General features: G+C 36.0%; 1 protein-coding gene across 1 annotated transcript in view; it reads right to left on the minus strand.

Moving 5' to 3' along the window:
• The window catches only part of LOC114333903 (importin-4), a 154147-nt gene that overhangs the window by 121384 nt on the left and 14143 nt on the right, over nucleotides 1-18620 (minus strand). The window contains exons 3-4 of the mRNA XM_050656072.1: nucleotides 10490-10664; nucleotides 5351-5536 (exon numbers count right to left, since the gene is read on the minus strand). Of these exons, the coding sequence (XP_050512029.1) occupies nucleotides 5351-5536; nucleotides 10490-10664 (361 nt within the window). The remainder of the gene's footprint in view (nucleotides 1-5350; nucleotides 5537-10489; nucleotides 10665-18620) is intronic.

The raw sequence follows: 18620 nt of genomic DNA on the forward strand, positions 1-18620 counted from the left end.
TAAAGGAAAAGTTTATATTATTTGATCTCCAGTGACGAATAAAATGTAACCTATTGCTATATAAACAGCCGTTAAAGTTTTTAAGCTTACTTAATTTGCATAAAAGTTTAACGACAGGATAAGTTTGTATAACCAATACAAGAATAAAAAAACCGCTAAACGCCGTAAAAATGAGTGGCGCATACAATATTCCAGCTACAAAAGATCTGATATGAATATTACGTGACGAGGAAATGTATTTTCATTTTGATGCAAAACAAAATTCTAGTTTTATTTTAAAAGATTTTTCCATAATATTTGCTAAATTTGAAGTAAACGCGCCACAAAAGAGTAACTGATACAGTTTGAATTTTGAAACTCTGTTGTGGCGCGTTTACTTCAAATTTAGCAAATATTATGGAAAAATCTTTTAAAATAAAACTAGAACTTTGTTTTGCATCAAAATGAAAATACATTTTCGCGCCACATAATATTCATATCAGATCTTTTGTAGTTGGAATATTGTATGCGCCACTCATTTTTACGGCGTTTAGCGGTTTTTTATTCTTGTATCAGGAGTTTTTTAAAGTTATTTATAAATTAAATGTATGAAGTTGAATGCAATGTTCCTCTATTACACGTTAAGCTTTATAAATGGTCACCTTTGTTGCATTATCTCCCAAATGATCTAGTGTCCATCGAATGTACACTAGATTTTTTTCTATTCGAAATAGATTGAAAAAAAATATTGAGATGGCCGGTAAATGAAGTCGGATTGCCCGTTGTAAGATCAAATTTAGCGTCGTAACCACTACAACTACATAAACCATTTCGGGAATAATCGTTAATTGGATTATACTTTTGTAGCTTAATAACTTCTAAACGGCTTAACCGATTTTGATCAGTAAACATGAGTTTGAAACTTACTGACCAGTAGTATCTGATGGATCTAAGATCAAGTATGATAACTGAAGCTATTACAGGAATTATTGAGCTTGAGAAACCGTTTTTCCCATAGGAAATCGATTTGATCATACTTATGAAGCCTATAACTTAAAAATCCGAATTTTCCCGGATATGAGGTATACACCGTTAGATTCGTCTACAATCGCTCCGTTATTGGCGCAATTCGTAGGTTGAAATTTTGAGTAATTTTCGAAAAAACAAAATTTTCAAAGTTTACTTTTTCAGTTTTTCGGCTATACTGAGCCGTGTGTATGTCTGATCCTGGCGGCTTAGACACCATTTGAAAGCTTAAAACTATTGATTTGATGTATTTGCGGTTCTCCTGTCTCTTCTTAATCCGAAGATACACACACCGGCAAAATTAGCCGAACACGTTAAAAATGGGACATGTTTGATGTCCCGTATTTCATAAACCAGTGGTCCGATTTGAGTGATTCTTATACTATGTTATAGCCTTATTATTTAACGACGTTCTACACTTTCGGCAAAGAATTAAGGATTTGCATGAAATTTTAGTATGTTATAGTTTACTTCAAAAAACTAAGACTTGATTTTTTTAAAATTGTTTTACCGTGCCGTTTAATTACTATTAAGGGTCGAAGTTAAGTTTTAACATGGGCTCTTATGGGAATTCTTAAAAAGTTAATAACTTTTGACCCAAATTTACTATTTTTTATTATTTGTGATTAAATTAAAGGTCTTTTTGTAAGGAATACCATATTAAAAAATGAGGATTGTTTACCGTACCATTTATTTTTAATTTATTTATTATAATTAATTCCGTAACTTATTCCGTAAATTCCGTAATTTACTATAATTTATTTTTATAAACTATTCAATACTGAAACATATGATTTGAGTATTCTGCTATAAATGCATTGTTACCAACTTTCGCTTGCATATAAGTTCCCCCCCCTTTCCTCTGAGAGGCATACCCCGCAACGAAGGTGTAGAACGTCGTTAAGAATATCGGTGTAATAATATTGTTTCTGGACAGGTAAATGTCATTTTATAGCGGGTGTAACAAGCATACTGTGTTTTTTTCTTAAAGTTCGGAACACCCTGTGGAATATTCCAGCATATATAAAATATTAAAATTAAAACTCGATTGTAGAATTATGCTTTCTTAACATTTTCTTTTTTGATTCATTTGCTTAAGTTAGAAAATAAAAAAGTTATGTGCTTTAAAATCTAACCATGTTTTTTATCAATAAATCCTCATAGTAGGGGAGAAAAGTATGCTAAATTTGCAATTACTCGAGCGTTCTTGGGACCTGGAGTGGATTGTGAAGAGTGGGTGCTACAACCAAAAAAAGTTAAGTTAAGTTTTCCATAAAGTGTGGGACTCTCCATTTTTCAATTTAATTTTCCATTTCCACCAATCGTTTTTTTTTTCGATTATAGCGCCATTTATCCATAATAGGAAAAAATGTTGCGAATAAAAGTTGCTTATTTTTACGTCAAAGATCCAAATCTGCAATAAAAATTGGGGGCTCCTATTTAATATTTTAATGTAACCCCCCACCCCACCTCCGTGGGGGGTCGTGTTTGGTGCCATTCGGTAGATTTTTGAAAAATATTGAATAGGTGTATTTTGCAGTTTTACGATCTGATGTTCATTTCGAAAAATATCGCAGGGTTCGTATTTATAATTTTTAATTTACCCCCCACCCCTCTCCGTGTGGTGTCACGAGCCCCCACGGAGGTGGGGCGGGGGATTTAATTTAAAATCTTAAATAGGAGCCCCCGATTTTTATTGCAGATTTGGATTATTTACGTAAAAATAAGCAACTTTTATTCGACATATTTTTTCGAATTATAGATAGATAGCGCTAAAATCGGGGAAAAATGATTGTTTCAAATGGAAAATTAAATTAAAAAATGAAAAGTCCCCCACTTTATGGAAAACTTAACTTAACCTTTTTCTGATTTTAGCACATACTCTTCACAATCCAATAGGTCCCCATAACGCTCGAGTAACTGCAAATTTAGTATACTTTCCTCCCCTACTATGAGGATTTATTGATGAAAAACATGGATAGTTGTTAACGCACATAACTTTTTTATTATCTCACATAAGTAAATGAATCGAAAAGGAAAATGTTAAGCAAGCCTAAGTCTACAATCGAGTATTAATTCTAATATTTTACATATGCTAGAATATTCCACAGGGTGTTCCAAACTTTAAGAAAAAAACACAGTATGATTGGTACACCCGGTATAAAATGGTATTTACCTGTCTAGCAACAATATTATTACAACGATATTCTTAAATAATAAAGCTATACCATACTAAAAGAATCACTCAAATCGGAACACTGGTTTATGAAATACGAGACATCAAACATGTCCCATTTTTAACGTGTTCGGCTAATTTTGCCGGTGTGTGTATATACCCCCAAAAATATGCCGTTTTGTACCTACAAAGTCCTATAGCTGGCTTATGGGTGGTCAAAAGTCACAACCTACACCGGTTCTGAATCGGCCCTGACCCACTTTTCAAACACAGAAAAAAATTCAAATCGGTTTAACTTTTCCACACATACATATCCACAAACATTTTCCCTTTTTTAAATAAAAATTGAGTCATACTTCATACTTCTGAGCTCGGTAACTTTCGAATGGTATAACGGATTTTCAAAATTAAACATGCGTTGGAAAGGTAATGATCAGTACTATCAGAAGCCGCAAAGGCCGGACTTAAATTATTGAAGTTTTTGGGAATTTTGGGGACGAGAACGAAAAACAGACCCTAAATAGGAAGGGCCGTAAAATCCACAACCTTGGACCAAAATGGATGGTTGACATATGAATGGGCGAGTCTTTTCCTGAACTTTAAGATGGGAGTTGGCCCAATTTTCAATTCAGTCAGATTTAGAAAATCTAAAATTTCGTGTATATACAGGGTGAGGCAGATAAAGGGCCTATTAGAAATATCTCGAGAACTAAAGGTAAGAAAATCATGAAAATTGATATACAGGGGTTTTGAGGTGTGAACTATTTAATGAAAATATTTTGGTCTCTTTACTACTTCCGGTTATACCGGACGTTGATTGTAACTTCGTTTTTTTAAATGGGACACCCTGTATATTTTTACATTTTTGGATTCTCCTCGATTTCTTCTTTCTTTAAATATAAGGTTTTGTAATATTATACAGGGTAGGTTAAAAGATAATTACGTTTCCTTATTAATTTCGTAGCAATATGCACACCCTGTAGGCTTGTAGTAGTTTGACATAATAAACTCTATTTATGTTCAAATGATTTTTAATATAGTCTACTATTGTTAGGAATTATTGGTATAGTTAAATTTTTCGTTTTAGTATACAGGGTTGGTCGAAACTCGGAATGAGTATTTTCTGAGTTTTCTTAAATGGAACACCCTGTATTTTAGTATTGTAATGAAATATTGTTTTATGGTACGTTTTAATTACTTAAGCATTTCCTATACCTAATAATAATATGTGAGTATACCTATAATAATATGTGAGTAATTAATATGTGAGTTATTGGTGATTCAAGCAAAACATTAATTGCAACACAAAATATGTGAAATTGTATTAGGTTGCCCGTGAAAATATTCAATCACAAATAATTTTTTGGAAATAAATACATATTAATCTAGACTGATACTTAAAATTGCCAATAATGGTTGAACTGTCAAAATACCATCGAAGTTAAGATTGTTGGTGCGATTAACAATTAAGCACAAATTAAAGCAGTTAGGTATAGGGAATGCTTAAGAAATAAAAAAGTACCATGAAATATCATTTCATTACAATACTAAAATATAGGGTGTTCCATTTAAGAAAACTCAGAAAATACTCACTCCGAGTTTAGACCCACCCTGTATACTAAAATTAAAAATTTAACTATACTAGTAATTGTTAACAATAGTAGACTATATTAAAAATCATTTGAACATAAATAGAGTTTATTATGTCAAACTACTACAATCTTACAGGGTGTGAATATTGCTACGAAATTAATAAGAAAACGTAATTATCTTTTAATCTACCCTGTATAATGTTACAAAACATTATATTTTAAGAAAGAAGAAATTGAGGAGAATCCAAAAATTTCAAAATATACAGGATGTCCCTTTAAAAAAAACGAAGTTATAAGCAACTTCCGGTATAACCGGAAGTACCAAGTAGATGAAAATATTTTCACTAAATAGATCAGTCTTCAAAACCCCATTATTCCAATTTGGATAATTCAGTTACCTTTAGTTCTCAAGATATTTCTAATAGGCCCTTTATCTGCCTCACCCTATATAGTGTCGCATGTAGGGGGGTTTGGGTGTGCGCCACTGGCGAGAACTGCCGTTCTCTGGTAATTTAAAAATAAAAGAGATATTTTTGTGTAAAATAATTTTACGTACAAATGTATTGTAAATACATACCTGTTGGTTACCAGCAATGGCAGGCACAAGATTTTTCATGGTAATTATTGTATAATAACCTACATTTAATTTTAGATCTGTAAGTTGATTTATAATATTTGTAAATAATATAGCAAAAGACTCAGCATGTACTATGTAAGAACTCTGAGCGATTTCAGTCATTATTGACAGTGTATACATTCCAAGCTGAAAAAGACGAAAATAATTTTAGTAAATATTTTATTTTATGTTTGTTTTCAATTATGTTATTTTTATCATTAAATATTAAAATAATTTAATAAACGAATAAATTCAAATTATAAAAGCTGCATTTAAAACAAAACTCATTCAGTTATCGACACTTTAGGTGAGGATATAAAGCACTAAAATCTCCTAAACCTCTAACTTTTTTAAAGTAAGGATCGTTATGAAACCTTTTGCATTCGATTCGGGAGAGCTCCAGGAAAATTCTTGATCACGTGGCATGACTGTCAAATAAAATTGCATTGTCGTAGGCAGAAAATGAATTTTCCAAAGTGCACCTCAAAGTGTTTAGAAAATAAAAATTCACAACTCGGAAAATAAGCATGGAAATGAGTTTAATTTTCATACTCGTAGGTTTTTGAGGTTGCTGAACACGAATATCGGGTCGTCGAAACTGTAAGATGTACCTGGTGCCCGGTATATACGTCGTCTCCTGGAGCTTTATGGAAATTCATTATGAAAATCATTGAAACTTGTTATCCTATTGTAAGGTCTTTGAGGTCGCTGAATACGACTATTCGTTCGAAAATTCGTTATGAAAATAGTTGAATTTATTATGTCGGGGTTTTTGAAGTCGCTGAACACGAATATCGGGTCGACGAAGCTGTAAGAGGTACCTGGTGCCCGGTATCTACGTCGTCTCCTGGAAACGCCGTTTCCTGGTGCCCGTAAATTCACTGCGAAAATTTTATAACGAATCTTTATAAAACTCCAGGAGACGACGTAGATACCGGGCACCAGGTACCTCCTGGGGCCTGGTTTCCAGATGCATTATGGAAAGATGGAGAGAACATTTCAAAGAGCTAACACTTGCAGACATGTGTTATAACAACATAGGCGAGATACCAGAAAGGAATGAAGAACAAAAAGTGGAATCCATACCAAGAGAGGCATTAGAAAAAGCAATAGAAAGAGTAAAATTAGGCAAAACACCAGGCAAGGATGATATCACCCCGGAAATGATAAAATTCATGGGAATAGAGGGAATGGACAGCATGAAAGAACTAATGAATGATATCATAAATAGAGCAGAAATACCAAAGGACTGGAAGAAAGACATTATGTTACCAATACACAAAAAGGAAGACAAGAGAAACTGTAATAATTACCGAGGTATCACCATATCATGTATCCCTGGGAAGGTATTCGCAAGAATAATAAAGACAAGAATAAAACCCAATTAGAAACAACTATGAAAGAAACACAATGTGGATTCGGGTAGGACAGAAGCACGCAAGACCTAATATTCACAATAAGACAAGTAAGTGAGAAGGTAATCAATAAGAATAAAGAGATACATAATATATGCTTCATGGACCTGGAAAAGACGTTTGACAGAATCCGAAGAAAGGATGTAAGGAAGACAGACTAAAAGAAAGGGGAGTCGACAGACACATAATAGAAGTAATAAAGGATATGTACAAAAATAATACAAATACAGTAAGAACCACTAACGAGGAATCCAGAGAATTTACGACAAGTCAATGCGTCAAACAGGGATGCGTGTTGAGTCCACTGCTGTTCTCAGTGGTTCTCATCGAAGCTAATGAATGTCGCTAATTTATTATTTATTTATTTACTTTTTTCCATCCAAAAAGTGCACAACGTACCTAAAGAAGTTTTCACTTCAAAAATTTATTTCGTCGAAGCGATGATGGTCGCTAATTTAATAATTTTTCCCCATCCAAAAAGTGTACAACGTCCCTCAAGAAGTTTTCACTTCAAAAATCAATTTCATCGTAGCGATGACGGTCGCTAATTTAATAATTCTTCCCATCCGAAAAGTGCACAACGTCCCTAAGAAGTTTTCAGTTCAAATATTTATTTCGTCGAAGAGATGATGGTCGCTAATTTATTACTTTTTCCAATCCAAAAAGTGCACAACGTCCCTAAAGAAGTTTTCACTTCAAAAATCTATTTCACCGAAGCGATGACGGTCGCTAATTCAATACTTTTTCCCCATCTAAAAAGTGCACAACGTCCCCAAAAGAAGTTTTCACTTCAAAAATTTATTTCGCCGAAGCGATGACGGTCGCGATAACAGTCACTAATTCAACACTTTTTTCCATCTAAAAAGTGCACAACGTCCCTCAAGAAGTTTTCACTTCAAATATTTATTCGTCGAAGCGATGATGGTCGCGATGACGGTCGCTAATTTAATACTTTTCCCATCCAAAAAGTGCACAACGTCCCTAAAGAAATTTTCACTTCAAAAATTTATTTCGTCGAAGCGATGACGGTCGCTAATTTAATACTTTTCCCCATCCAAAAAGTGCACAACGTCCCGCAAGAAGTTGTTACTTCAAATATTTATTTCGTCGAAGCGATGACGGTCCCTAATTTAATACTTTTTCCCATCCAAAAAGTGCAGAAAGTCCCTCAAGAAGTTTTCACTTCAAATATTTATTTCGTTGAAGCAATGATGGTCGCGATGACGGTCGCTAATTTAATACTTTTTCCATCCAAAAAGTGCACAACGTCCCTAAAGAAATTTTCAGTTCAAAAATGTATTTCATCGAAGCGATAAATGTCGCTAATTTTTTATTTATCTATTTACTTTTTTCCATCCAAAAAGTGCACAACGTCCCTAAAGAAGTTTTCACTTCAAAAATTTATTTCGTGGAAGCGATGACGGTCGCTAATTTAATAATTTTTCCCCATCCAAAAAGTGCACAACGTCCCTCAAGAAGTTTTCACTTCAAAAATCAATTTCATCGTAGCGATGACGGTCGCTAATTTAATAATTCTTCCCATCCGAAAAGTGCACAACGTCCCTAAGAAGTTTTCAGTTCAAATATTTATTTCGTCGAAGAGATGATGGTCGCTAATTTATTACTTTTTCCAATCCAAAAAGTGCACAACGTCCCTAAAGAAGTTTTCACTTCAAAAATCTATTTCACCGAAGCGATGACGGTCGCTAATTCAATACTTTTTCCCCATCTAAAAAGTGCACAACGTCCCCAAAAGAAGTTTTCACTTCAAAAATTTATTTCGCCGAAGCGAAGACGGTCGCGATAACAGTCACTAATTCAACACTTTTTTCCATCTAAAAAGTGCACAACGTCCCTCAAGAAGTTTTCACTTCAAATATTTATTCGTCGAAGCGATGATGGTCGCGATGACGGTCGCTAATTTAATACTTTTCCCATCCAAAAAGTGCACAACGTCCCTAAAGAAATTTTCACTTCAAAAATTTATTTCGTCGAAGCGATGACGGTCGCTAATTTAATACTTTTCCCCATCCAAAAAGTGCACAACGTCCCGCAAGAAGTTGTTACTTCAAATATTTATTTCGTCGAAGCGATGACGGTCCCTAATTTAATACTTTTTCCCATCCAAAAAGTGCAGAAAGTCCCTCAAGAAGTTTTCACTTCAAATATTTATTTCGTTGAAGCAATGATGGTCGCGATGACGGTCGCTAATTTAATACTTTTTCCATCCAAAAAGTGCACAACGTCCCTAAAGAAATTTTCAGTTCAAAAATGTATTTCATCGAAGCGATAAATGTCGCTAATTTTTTATTTATCTATTTACTTTTTTCCATCCAAAAAGTGCACAACGTCCCTAAAGAAGTTTTCACTTCAAAAATTTATTTCGTGGAAGCGATGACGGTCGCTAATTTAATAATTTTTCCCCATCCAAAAAGTGCACAACGTCCCTCAAGAAGTTTTCACTTCAAAAATCAATTTCATCGTAGCGATGACGGTCGCTAATTTAATAATTTTTCCCATCCGAAAAGTGCACAACGTCCCTAAAGAAGTTTTCAGTTCAAATATTTATTTCGTCGAAGAGATGACGGTCGCTAATTTATTACTTTTTCCAATCCAAAAAGTGCACAACGTCCCTAAAGAAGTTTTCACTTCAAAAATTTATTTCGCCGAAGCGATGATGGTCGCTAATTCAATACTTTTTCCCCATCTAAAAAGTGCACAACGTCCCCAAAAGAAGTTTTCACTTCAAAAATTTATTTCGCCGAAGCGATGACGTTCCCGATGACAGTCATTAATTCAATACTTTTTTTCCATCTAAAAAGTGCACAACGTCCCTAAAGAAATTTTTACTTCAAAAATTTATTTCGTCGAAGTGATGACGGTCGCTAGTTTAATAGTTTTTCCCCATCCAAAAAGTGCACAACGTCCCTCAAGAAGATTTCACTTCAAAAATGTATTTCTTCAAAGCGATGACGGTCGCCAATTTAATACATTTTCCCATCCAAAAAGTGCACAACGTCCCTAAAGAAGTCTTCACTTTAATAAATATACGTACAAAATTTATTTCGTCGAAGATATGACGGTTGCAAAATAACTCCTTTTTCCTCATCCAAAAATAGGTTTTAGATGTATTTTAAATTTAGATACTTTTATACAATTTATGTATACATAAACATATGAATAATATAGATACGTACAAAATTTATTTCGCCGAAGAGATGACGGTCGCGAAATAAATCCTTTTTCCTCATCCTAAAATAGGTTTTACATTTATTTTAAATTTAAATATTTCTATACAATTTATATACACATACAAATAATATATAGCATAAAGCATAAGCAATGACGGTCGCTAATTCAATGATTTTCCCCCTATCCAAAACTCGCACAACGTCCCTAAAGAAGTTTTCACTTCAAAAATGTTAATGTCATGTTAACGTCATACATATCTATAATTATGACTGAAGTCAACTAGCTCTTAAGCTAACGTCTGAAGGTGGGAAACAATCGACATTGGCAATTGTAGAAGTCAGTTGATAAAATAAATTTGTACGGTTCAGTAAATAAATACTGTGTTTTTAGTGTTACTGTTAGAAGACTGTAGAATAAATTAAAATACAGATTAAACTATTGCTAAGCTGCAAATTACATGCTGAAATAAAAAAAAATTGTTTTAAATGCTTACCTCTTTATCAAAATTATTTTCACCGCTTGTTAAAGTGTGGATAAATTGTAAAACTTCTGGCCAACAGTTTTCCGGAAATTCATGTTTTCCTATTACACCTATGAATTGAGCAATCGAATTTTTTACCAGTTTTTCTTGCTCATTTACCAAAGCCTGTAGCATTCCTTCTTTAATCCTAAAAAGATCATTATATTATAGTAGGGGATCCAAATATATATCGACATGCACTCATCTGCTTTCCAGATCAAACATTTTTTTATTATTAAAATTTCATACATAGACAGATATTTCTAGCATGGGTTGCCTATCAAAATCGTGTCATAGCTATCGTTAAGGGGGGGCGTAGGGGGTTGAAATCAATAATTCAAGCACATTTTTTTTGAAAGTATGGTAGAATTATTTTATTATTGAATTAAATAGACGTATTCGGTACAATTAATAGATTATTCAAGAAAAAAATCCAGGAAAAGTATTGAAAAATAAGCCAACGATGGCACATTTTTAAAGACACCTCAAAAAACAATAAATTTTGCAGTGGACATCAGAACTCATCAGTGGATCATGGTAAACAAAAAATTCAAAATTATTTTATTAGCTTATGAGTTTCTCGAGGTAACGCTGTCGAGTTTTTTAGTTGTATCGAATTTTCCCTTTTTGATATCACTCAGAAATCAAAACAACGATGTTTCTGCAAAAAAAAGGTGAAAATCAACCTATTTATTATTTTAAACAAAAAATAAGCAAAAAACAAAAAATATCTTGACAGCGTTACCCCAAAGAATGTCTAAAGAAAATATATACAAAATTCCAGGTGGATTGGTCAAGTAGTTTTTGATTTACAATGTCTACAGCCTTTGAAAAAAGCAGTTTTGAGAAAAACGCGTTTAAAGTATTGTCAACTTTTATTTTCAATTTCCTTTTTGTCTGTTAAATCTTAAAGTCCCTGAGCTATCCGGGGCCCAGATAACTCGACCTGGGGCCTATAGACATTTTAAAAATGTCTAGATGTTCTCGCCCCGGATAGCTCAGGCGGTAACATGTCTGACTTCCACGCAGGTAGGCCGGGGTTCGAAACCCAGCGCCGCCGGCGAGAACATCTAGACATTTTTAAAATGTCTATAGGCCCCAGGTCGACTCAGCCTGAATAAAAATGAGTACCTTGGATAAAACCAGGGGTAATAATAGGCGGTTGAAGCGTAGCACTGGCCCTGTTACCTTCCTTGTATACCGTAGGCCCTAGAGATAGCAGACTACCCTGCTATAATCCCAAAGCCGCGTTAGCGGTATAAAACGGGAGACTATTATATTAACTCTTAAAGTGATGCACCCCGGAATATGTTTTGAATCGCGGAGTAATTTACAAAAGAAAATGAGAATAGCTGTTGACCGTTTCTCACTACGCTCAAGCGAGTCGAAGGTAGGGAGATAGTGTTGAATATCCCTACCTTCGACTCGCTTTGCAGCTGGTTCTCGCCAGCATGCTTGAACGTAGTGAACAACGGTCAATAGCTGTTCTCATTTTCTTTTGTAAATTACTCCGCGATTCAAAAGGATATTCCGGTGTGCATCATTTTTTTGTACATATAAGTCGATAAAAAAAACTAGACAGCGTTACCTCGAAAAACCCATAAGCTAATAAAATCTTTCCGAATTTTTTGTATACCGTGATCCAACGATGAGTTCTGATGTGCATCACAAAATTCATTATATTTTGAGGTGTCTTTAAAAATTTGCCACTGTTGGCTTATTTCTCAATATTTTTCCTTAAATTTTTTCTTGAATAATCTATGAATTGTACCGAATATGCCTATGTAATTTAAAAATAAAATAATTCTACCATACTTACAAAAAAAAATTGCTTGAAACATTGATTTCAACCCCTACGGCCTCCCCTTAATGATAGCTATGACACGATTTTAATAGGCAACCCATGCTAGAAATATTTGTCTATGTATGAAATTTAATAAAAAAAAATGTTTCATCCGGAAAGTAGATGGGTGCAGGTTGACCTAGACTAATAGTTTTTACAATTAGCATATTTATGAAACTAGAAACTAAGCAATGGAATTCAACATTACATTTCTTCTTCTTCAGAATTCAGGTGAAACACTTCTTGTCTCAAAACCCAGTTGAAACCTCCACCAAGAAGTTAAATTTCCTGATAAAAGCCAGGAACTCTTTTATAAGGACTTTAAAAGGATTTGTACTGGATCTTACGATGGTATAGATGCACTTTTAACTTATGAGCTTTTTTTTTGTCAATAATTTGGCGTAAAGGCAGACCTGGTCTGAAACCTACCTGTTACTTTCGTGGTGCAAGGTTTCATTTTCTCATACAAGATGTTTGACCATATTTTATAGGTGGTCTCTAGACTATTTCCTGCATGTTTTTTAAAGAAAGCTTGCCCCTGACAGAAGGGTCTAAAATCGGAAAGATCAACTCATGATATTATACATTATGATGTATGAAGCATGTCACTAAGCTTTTCACATTAGCGTTTATCTCTGTGGCAGTCTTCAGCTCTCATCTGGTAAGATTAATTAGACTAGACGACAGTCGGTCAATCTCAGTAATTTTTCCTTCCTTCAAATAGTTTTGCTTCAGAATGGATCTCGACTTATTTTTTAATTTTGTTCTGAAGCTAGTTTCTTGTGGCATTTTAATATTATTTACTATTTTTATTGGTAAATTAAAACATATTAAAAAAACTGAAATTATGGTGAATTAAAAAAAAATGTGTGTACTTTGTACGCATGTAAGAAGTTATACTTCTATTATTTGATTTCAACGAAATTGATATATGTACTTTAAACAGTTTATTTATATTTTATTTAAATATTAAACTAATTTTAATACTTACTACTTTCCAAAATTTTTTATTAAAACAATATCAAAAATTAAAAAAATTAAAGAGTAAAACACACACAAACACATTGAAAAATGCCACAAAGATATGATTTCTGAACAATAATTGTTGGCAAAATTTTTAACTAAATGCGCATTTACTGAAAAAAAAAATTATATAACAAATATATTTACAATCATAAAATGTATAAAAAAATAAAAACTTGCATTGGGGATCGAACCCGCGCATGTTAGGGTGCTTAGATTTGTAATCGAAGCCTCTACTCATTTACCCACTTACACATATCCGTCATGTGGGAAGATAGGCCAACTGAACGTTTTACTGTTCGACAGTTCTGAATTTAATCAAATTAAAGGTAAAGTTTTCAATCCTAACAGCAACATTAATAATATTGAAAAATATTAAAAATATTACTAAAAGATTTTTAAATTAAAAACGTATTGGTCCATTTCCCTGGTGACACCTCCAAGGCTTCTACAATATGCAAGCCAGATGGATGCTGCAGTGAAGACAAAAGGGAAGGAATTCTACACTATGCAATTCACAACCCCCGTCTGCAGCTTGGTAAAGTTCCAACAGAAAATGGACCTAGTTACTCTATGAGTACCTACATAATACTAATATAAAATAAAAATGTATACCATTTTTATTCAGTTGCAATGCGAAGGCAAAACAGTCTTATTTTTCACTTAGAATATGGAGCGCAGTCCAGCACTCTGAATCGACGATTTTCGACTCTTATTGGAGTCATCATCTGAGAGGCGTAGGCTGCTGCTCCATACTCGAAGTGATCAACCATGAAAGTTTATCCCCACATTGCAACTGATGTGTATGGATTAGGTAACTAGCGTCATCTGGCATTGAAAGGTAAAGTTTTCAATCCTAATAGCAACATTAATAATATTGAAAAATATTAAAAATATTACTAAAATATTTTTAAATTGAAAACTTATAGGTCCATTTCCCTGGTGACACCTCCAAGGCTTCTACAATATGCAAGCCAGATGGATGCTGCAGTGAAGACAAAAGGGAAGGAAAGGGGAAGGAATTCTACACTATGCAATTCACAACCCCCGTCTATTCTAAGTGAAAAATAAGATCGTTTTGCCTTCGCATTGCAACTGAATAAAAATGGTATACATTTTTATTTTACTCAAATTAGTTTGATTTTTGTGGAATTAAAATACAACAAAATATAGAGTAAGAAAACAATATATTAGATGAAGATTGGTAGAAAATTTGGTGGTAATCAAATTATGTAAATCAAAGCATTACCTACTAGGTAGGTACATTTTCCATTTTCCAAATAGGTAAGTAGTACATACCTACCTATGTAATTTTTTATTACAATACTGAAATATTTACAATTACGTACCTGTTGCTTTTAAAAACTATTTAAAAAGTCACTACAATTATCGACAAGTCACTGTCACTACAGGCGATCGGACAGCTAAGTTGGCTGAGGCGCAGTCGATCGACAAGTTTAGTGGATTTGCGATTGTGGTTCGAGCCCCAGCCCGGTCATTTAAAATTAATAAAAGGCCAACGTCGTAGTATAAAATTCAATAGAATCTATGACTTGGTCTATTGACTCTATTGACCACAATGGGCTATATCATCCAAGCCAACTTGCAACACGGTAAGGCAGCCTCAGGTGTCCTCTTGAGAAGACTGTCCGAACTGTCAGCAAGAATAGCTCTCATCCAGGAACCGTGGGTGTATAGAGGTAAAATATGCGGACTAGGGAACTTTGGGGGTCAACTGTTCTGGTGCTCCGCTGTAGAGACCCCGAGAGCCGCTGTTCTAACCAATAATTTATTCACCTGCCTGCTGCAGGACTCTTGTTCGCGAGACCTTGTGGCGGTAAAGGTGAAGTTTCAAGTTGGTGAGACGTGGAGGGAGATGGTGGTCTATTCTGCCTACTTTCCTTATGATTCACCAGAACCCCTCCAACAACGGAAATGATGGAGTTAGTCAGATACTGTGAGGACCTGTGACTTCCGCTCCTAGTGGGATGCGATTCCAAATCCCACCACATAGTGTAGGGGAGTACAGATATCAATCCCCGGGGTACAGCTCTGCTGCAATATCTCTCGGGAACCGACTTAGAAATTTTAAATCGGGGCTCGGTACCTACGTTTATGACGTCTAGAAGAAGTCAAGTTATCGACCTCACTTTATGCTCTAGAGCGCTAGTGGGACTGGTCTCAGATTGAGTCGTGTCCGACGAAATCTCGCTGTCAGATCATAGACACATTATTATTAAGCTGGAGGCTGTTAAGCTCCAGAATATTTCATATAGGAATCCAAGAGCTACAGACTGGGAACTCTTTCGAGAGGAGCTCGACCATAATCTCGTGGGTCTGCCTCCCTGTCGAGGCGGAGCTGAGGAGATAGAGATCTCTTTGGATCACTTATCCGGAGCCCTAACCTCGGCATATATAGCTAGCTGCCCTCTTATACAGAGGACGGCTGGCTCCGCTATTCCCTGGTGGACACCTCAGGTAGAGAGACAACGCAAATTGACTCAGCCTCTCTTCAATAGGGCCAAGAGGACTGGTACCCCTGCTCACTGGGACTCTTTTAAGGAAGCTCAGAGGGAATATAAGTCTCTGATTAAGAGGTCAAAGAGGAGCTCTTGGAGAGCCTACTGTGACAGAGTGGAACACATGCCCGCTGCAGCTAGGCTCCATCATGCCCTCTCCAAACATCCAACCCCGGGGGTCGGCCAGGTCCGCATGCCTAGTGGAAGCTTATCTACAACTGACGAGGAGGCCCTCAGAACTCTCTTAGATGCTCACTTTCCAGAGGGTTTGGACGATGATACTGCCTTAGCCGCGGCTAGGCTCCCGCGAATGGGGGACTTCCGGATGGCGAAGGAAGTAGTATCGTACACGAAGGTGTGCTGGGATGTCAGGGGTTTCGCTCCCTTCAAGTCACCAGGAGAAGACGGAATTATACCGGCTCTGCTTCAGCAGGGTTTGGACCTTATTGCTCCCACATTGGTCAGGATATTTAGGGCCTGTCTTGCGATAGGGTATATTCCTTTGCCTTGGAGGAGGACTAGAGTCGTATTTATTCCTAAACCGGGTAAAACTGATTTTACCCTTGCTAAATCATTCCGGCCAATCAGTCTTTCATCCTTTCTTCTAAAGGCTCTAGAGCAGCGATACTCAAACTTTTTCTTTCCTGGGCCACATAGTAGATATTGCCACAGCTTGCGGGCCGCAATCAAGATGAAGTAGTATACATAGGGTGTTTCATTGGGAAACGGAAATACTTGAATGGTGAATAGAGGTAAATGAGGCGGTTCTAGACATAATAAATTTATTGCTCCACCGACTTTATAACCGACTTTTCTCGAGCCCATTTCTTTCTGGACCCATAACTTTAAAACCACCTTGTATATTTTTTTGATATTTGGTACACATGTCACATTTAGAACCGAAACCACCCAACTACTAATCACAAGAAAAATCTAGACACGGATTAAACAAAATTATAAATCCATTGTGACCTTGAAACAACATCCTGTATATTGAAATTTTCATAACCCGTTTGCACATTTGAAAAGAGCTTTAATGGAGCTTCCATTTTTTGCGCAGACAATTCAATGACTTTAATTTTGAAATTATGTCGAAGTTTTTAAGTACTCGAACCTTCAAAACAAAAATCTCGATATAATTTCAAAATTAATGTCATTAAATTATCCGCGCAAAAAATTAAAGCGAGCAATTAAACTTAGTTTTTTGTGCTCTTTTCAAATGTGCAGACGAATTTGAAAATATTAATATACAGGGTGTTGTTTCAAGGTCACAATTTTTAAAATTTTTTTTTGTTAATCCGGACCTGAATTTTTCTTGTGATTACTAAATGCGTCATTGCAATGTAGTAAATAAGTATTAATTATTTTTAAAATAAGTATTTGTTCACTAACTTTAATAATTGATTATTAAAAGTTAATAATACCCTGCTTTTTAATCAGAGTTCTTAAAAATTTCAATATGTATGTAATTTAAAATTAAAGTCACTAAATTGTCTGCCTCACGCCCAAACACGCCTCAAACACATCGGCACATTATCAAATAATTTGAAAAACACGTGAAATTTGACAAATAATTTGATCACAGGGCTCTTTAGTCAGACTTCGGGCCGCATAAAAAACGCTAGAGGGCCTCATCCGGCCCGCGGGCCTCAGGTTGAGTATTGCTGCTCTAGAGAGACTAGTGGATCGATTCATACGTGATGGAGCACTTAGGGGCAACCCCTTGCATACACGTCAATATGCCTACCAGGCTGGGAAGTCTTGTGAGACGGCCCTGCATCACCTTGTCTGCAGGGTGGAACGGGTGCTAGATCGGAAGCAATACAGCTTTGGGTATCTTTATGGATATCCAGGGCGCATTTAGCTGCGCTACTTTTGACTCTATGTGTGATGCTGCAGAAAAGCATGGGGTTGGCCGAAACTTGGTCAGGTGGATCCGGGCCCTGCTTTCTCAGAGGCAGATAGCTGCGCACCGGAACGGTTGTTGCGTTCGGGTGTTGGCATCTCGTGGTTGCCCTCAGGGAGGAGTCTTATCCCCCCTGCTGTGGTGCATGGTGGTTGACGGCCTTCTTCAGCGACTCTCCGAACAAGGTATGTATGCACAAGCCTACGCCGATGACGTAGTTTTACTGATTGAGGGACTCTTTCCGGGAACAGTGCACGAGGTCGCTCAGGTGGCTCTCGGGCTCGTTGAAGAATGGTGTCGGGGACAGTCACTCAAGGTTAATCCTGAGAAGACTGCTGTGGTTCCGTTTACTCGGAGAAGGGTCATCGGATCTACTAGAAATCTTAGCTTCTATGGCAAAACATTATCGATTTCCAGGTCAGTGAAGCACCTAGGAGTGATCCTAGATTCTAAACTGACATGGAAGGAACATCTGGACGCTAAGTTGAAGAAGGCCGCTGCAGCTTATTGGGCGTGCAGAAGAGCTTTCGGAGCCAAATGGGGTCTGCAGCCGAAAATTCTATATTGAATATACCAATCCATGATAAAACCTATACTGACGTATGCGGCAATCGTGTGGTGGCCCCGGGCTAGACTGTCTTCAGTCAAGGTACAGTTGGCTCATCTACAGCGGTTGGCACGCGTGGGCATCACAGGGGCCATGGGGACCACTCCCACAGCAGATCTTGAGGTTCTGCTGGATTTACCTCCTTTACATCTCATTGTAGAGCACGAAGCCATGATGGCAGCCTATCGTCTCAACTGCTCTGGATA

The sequence above is a fragment of the Diabrotica virgifera genome, chromosome 7 (assembly GCF_917563875.1).
Source record: "Diabrotica virgifera virgifera chromosome 7, PGI_DIABVI_V3a".
Taxonomy (NCBI): domain Eukaryota; kingdom Metazoa; phylum Arthropoda; class Insecta; order Coleoptera; family Chrysomelidae; genus Diabrotica; species Diabrotica virgifera.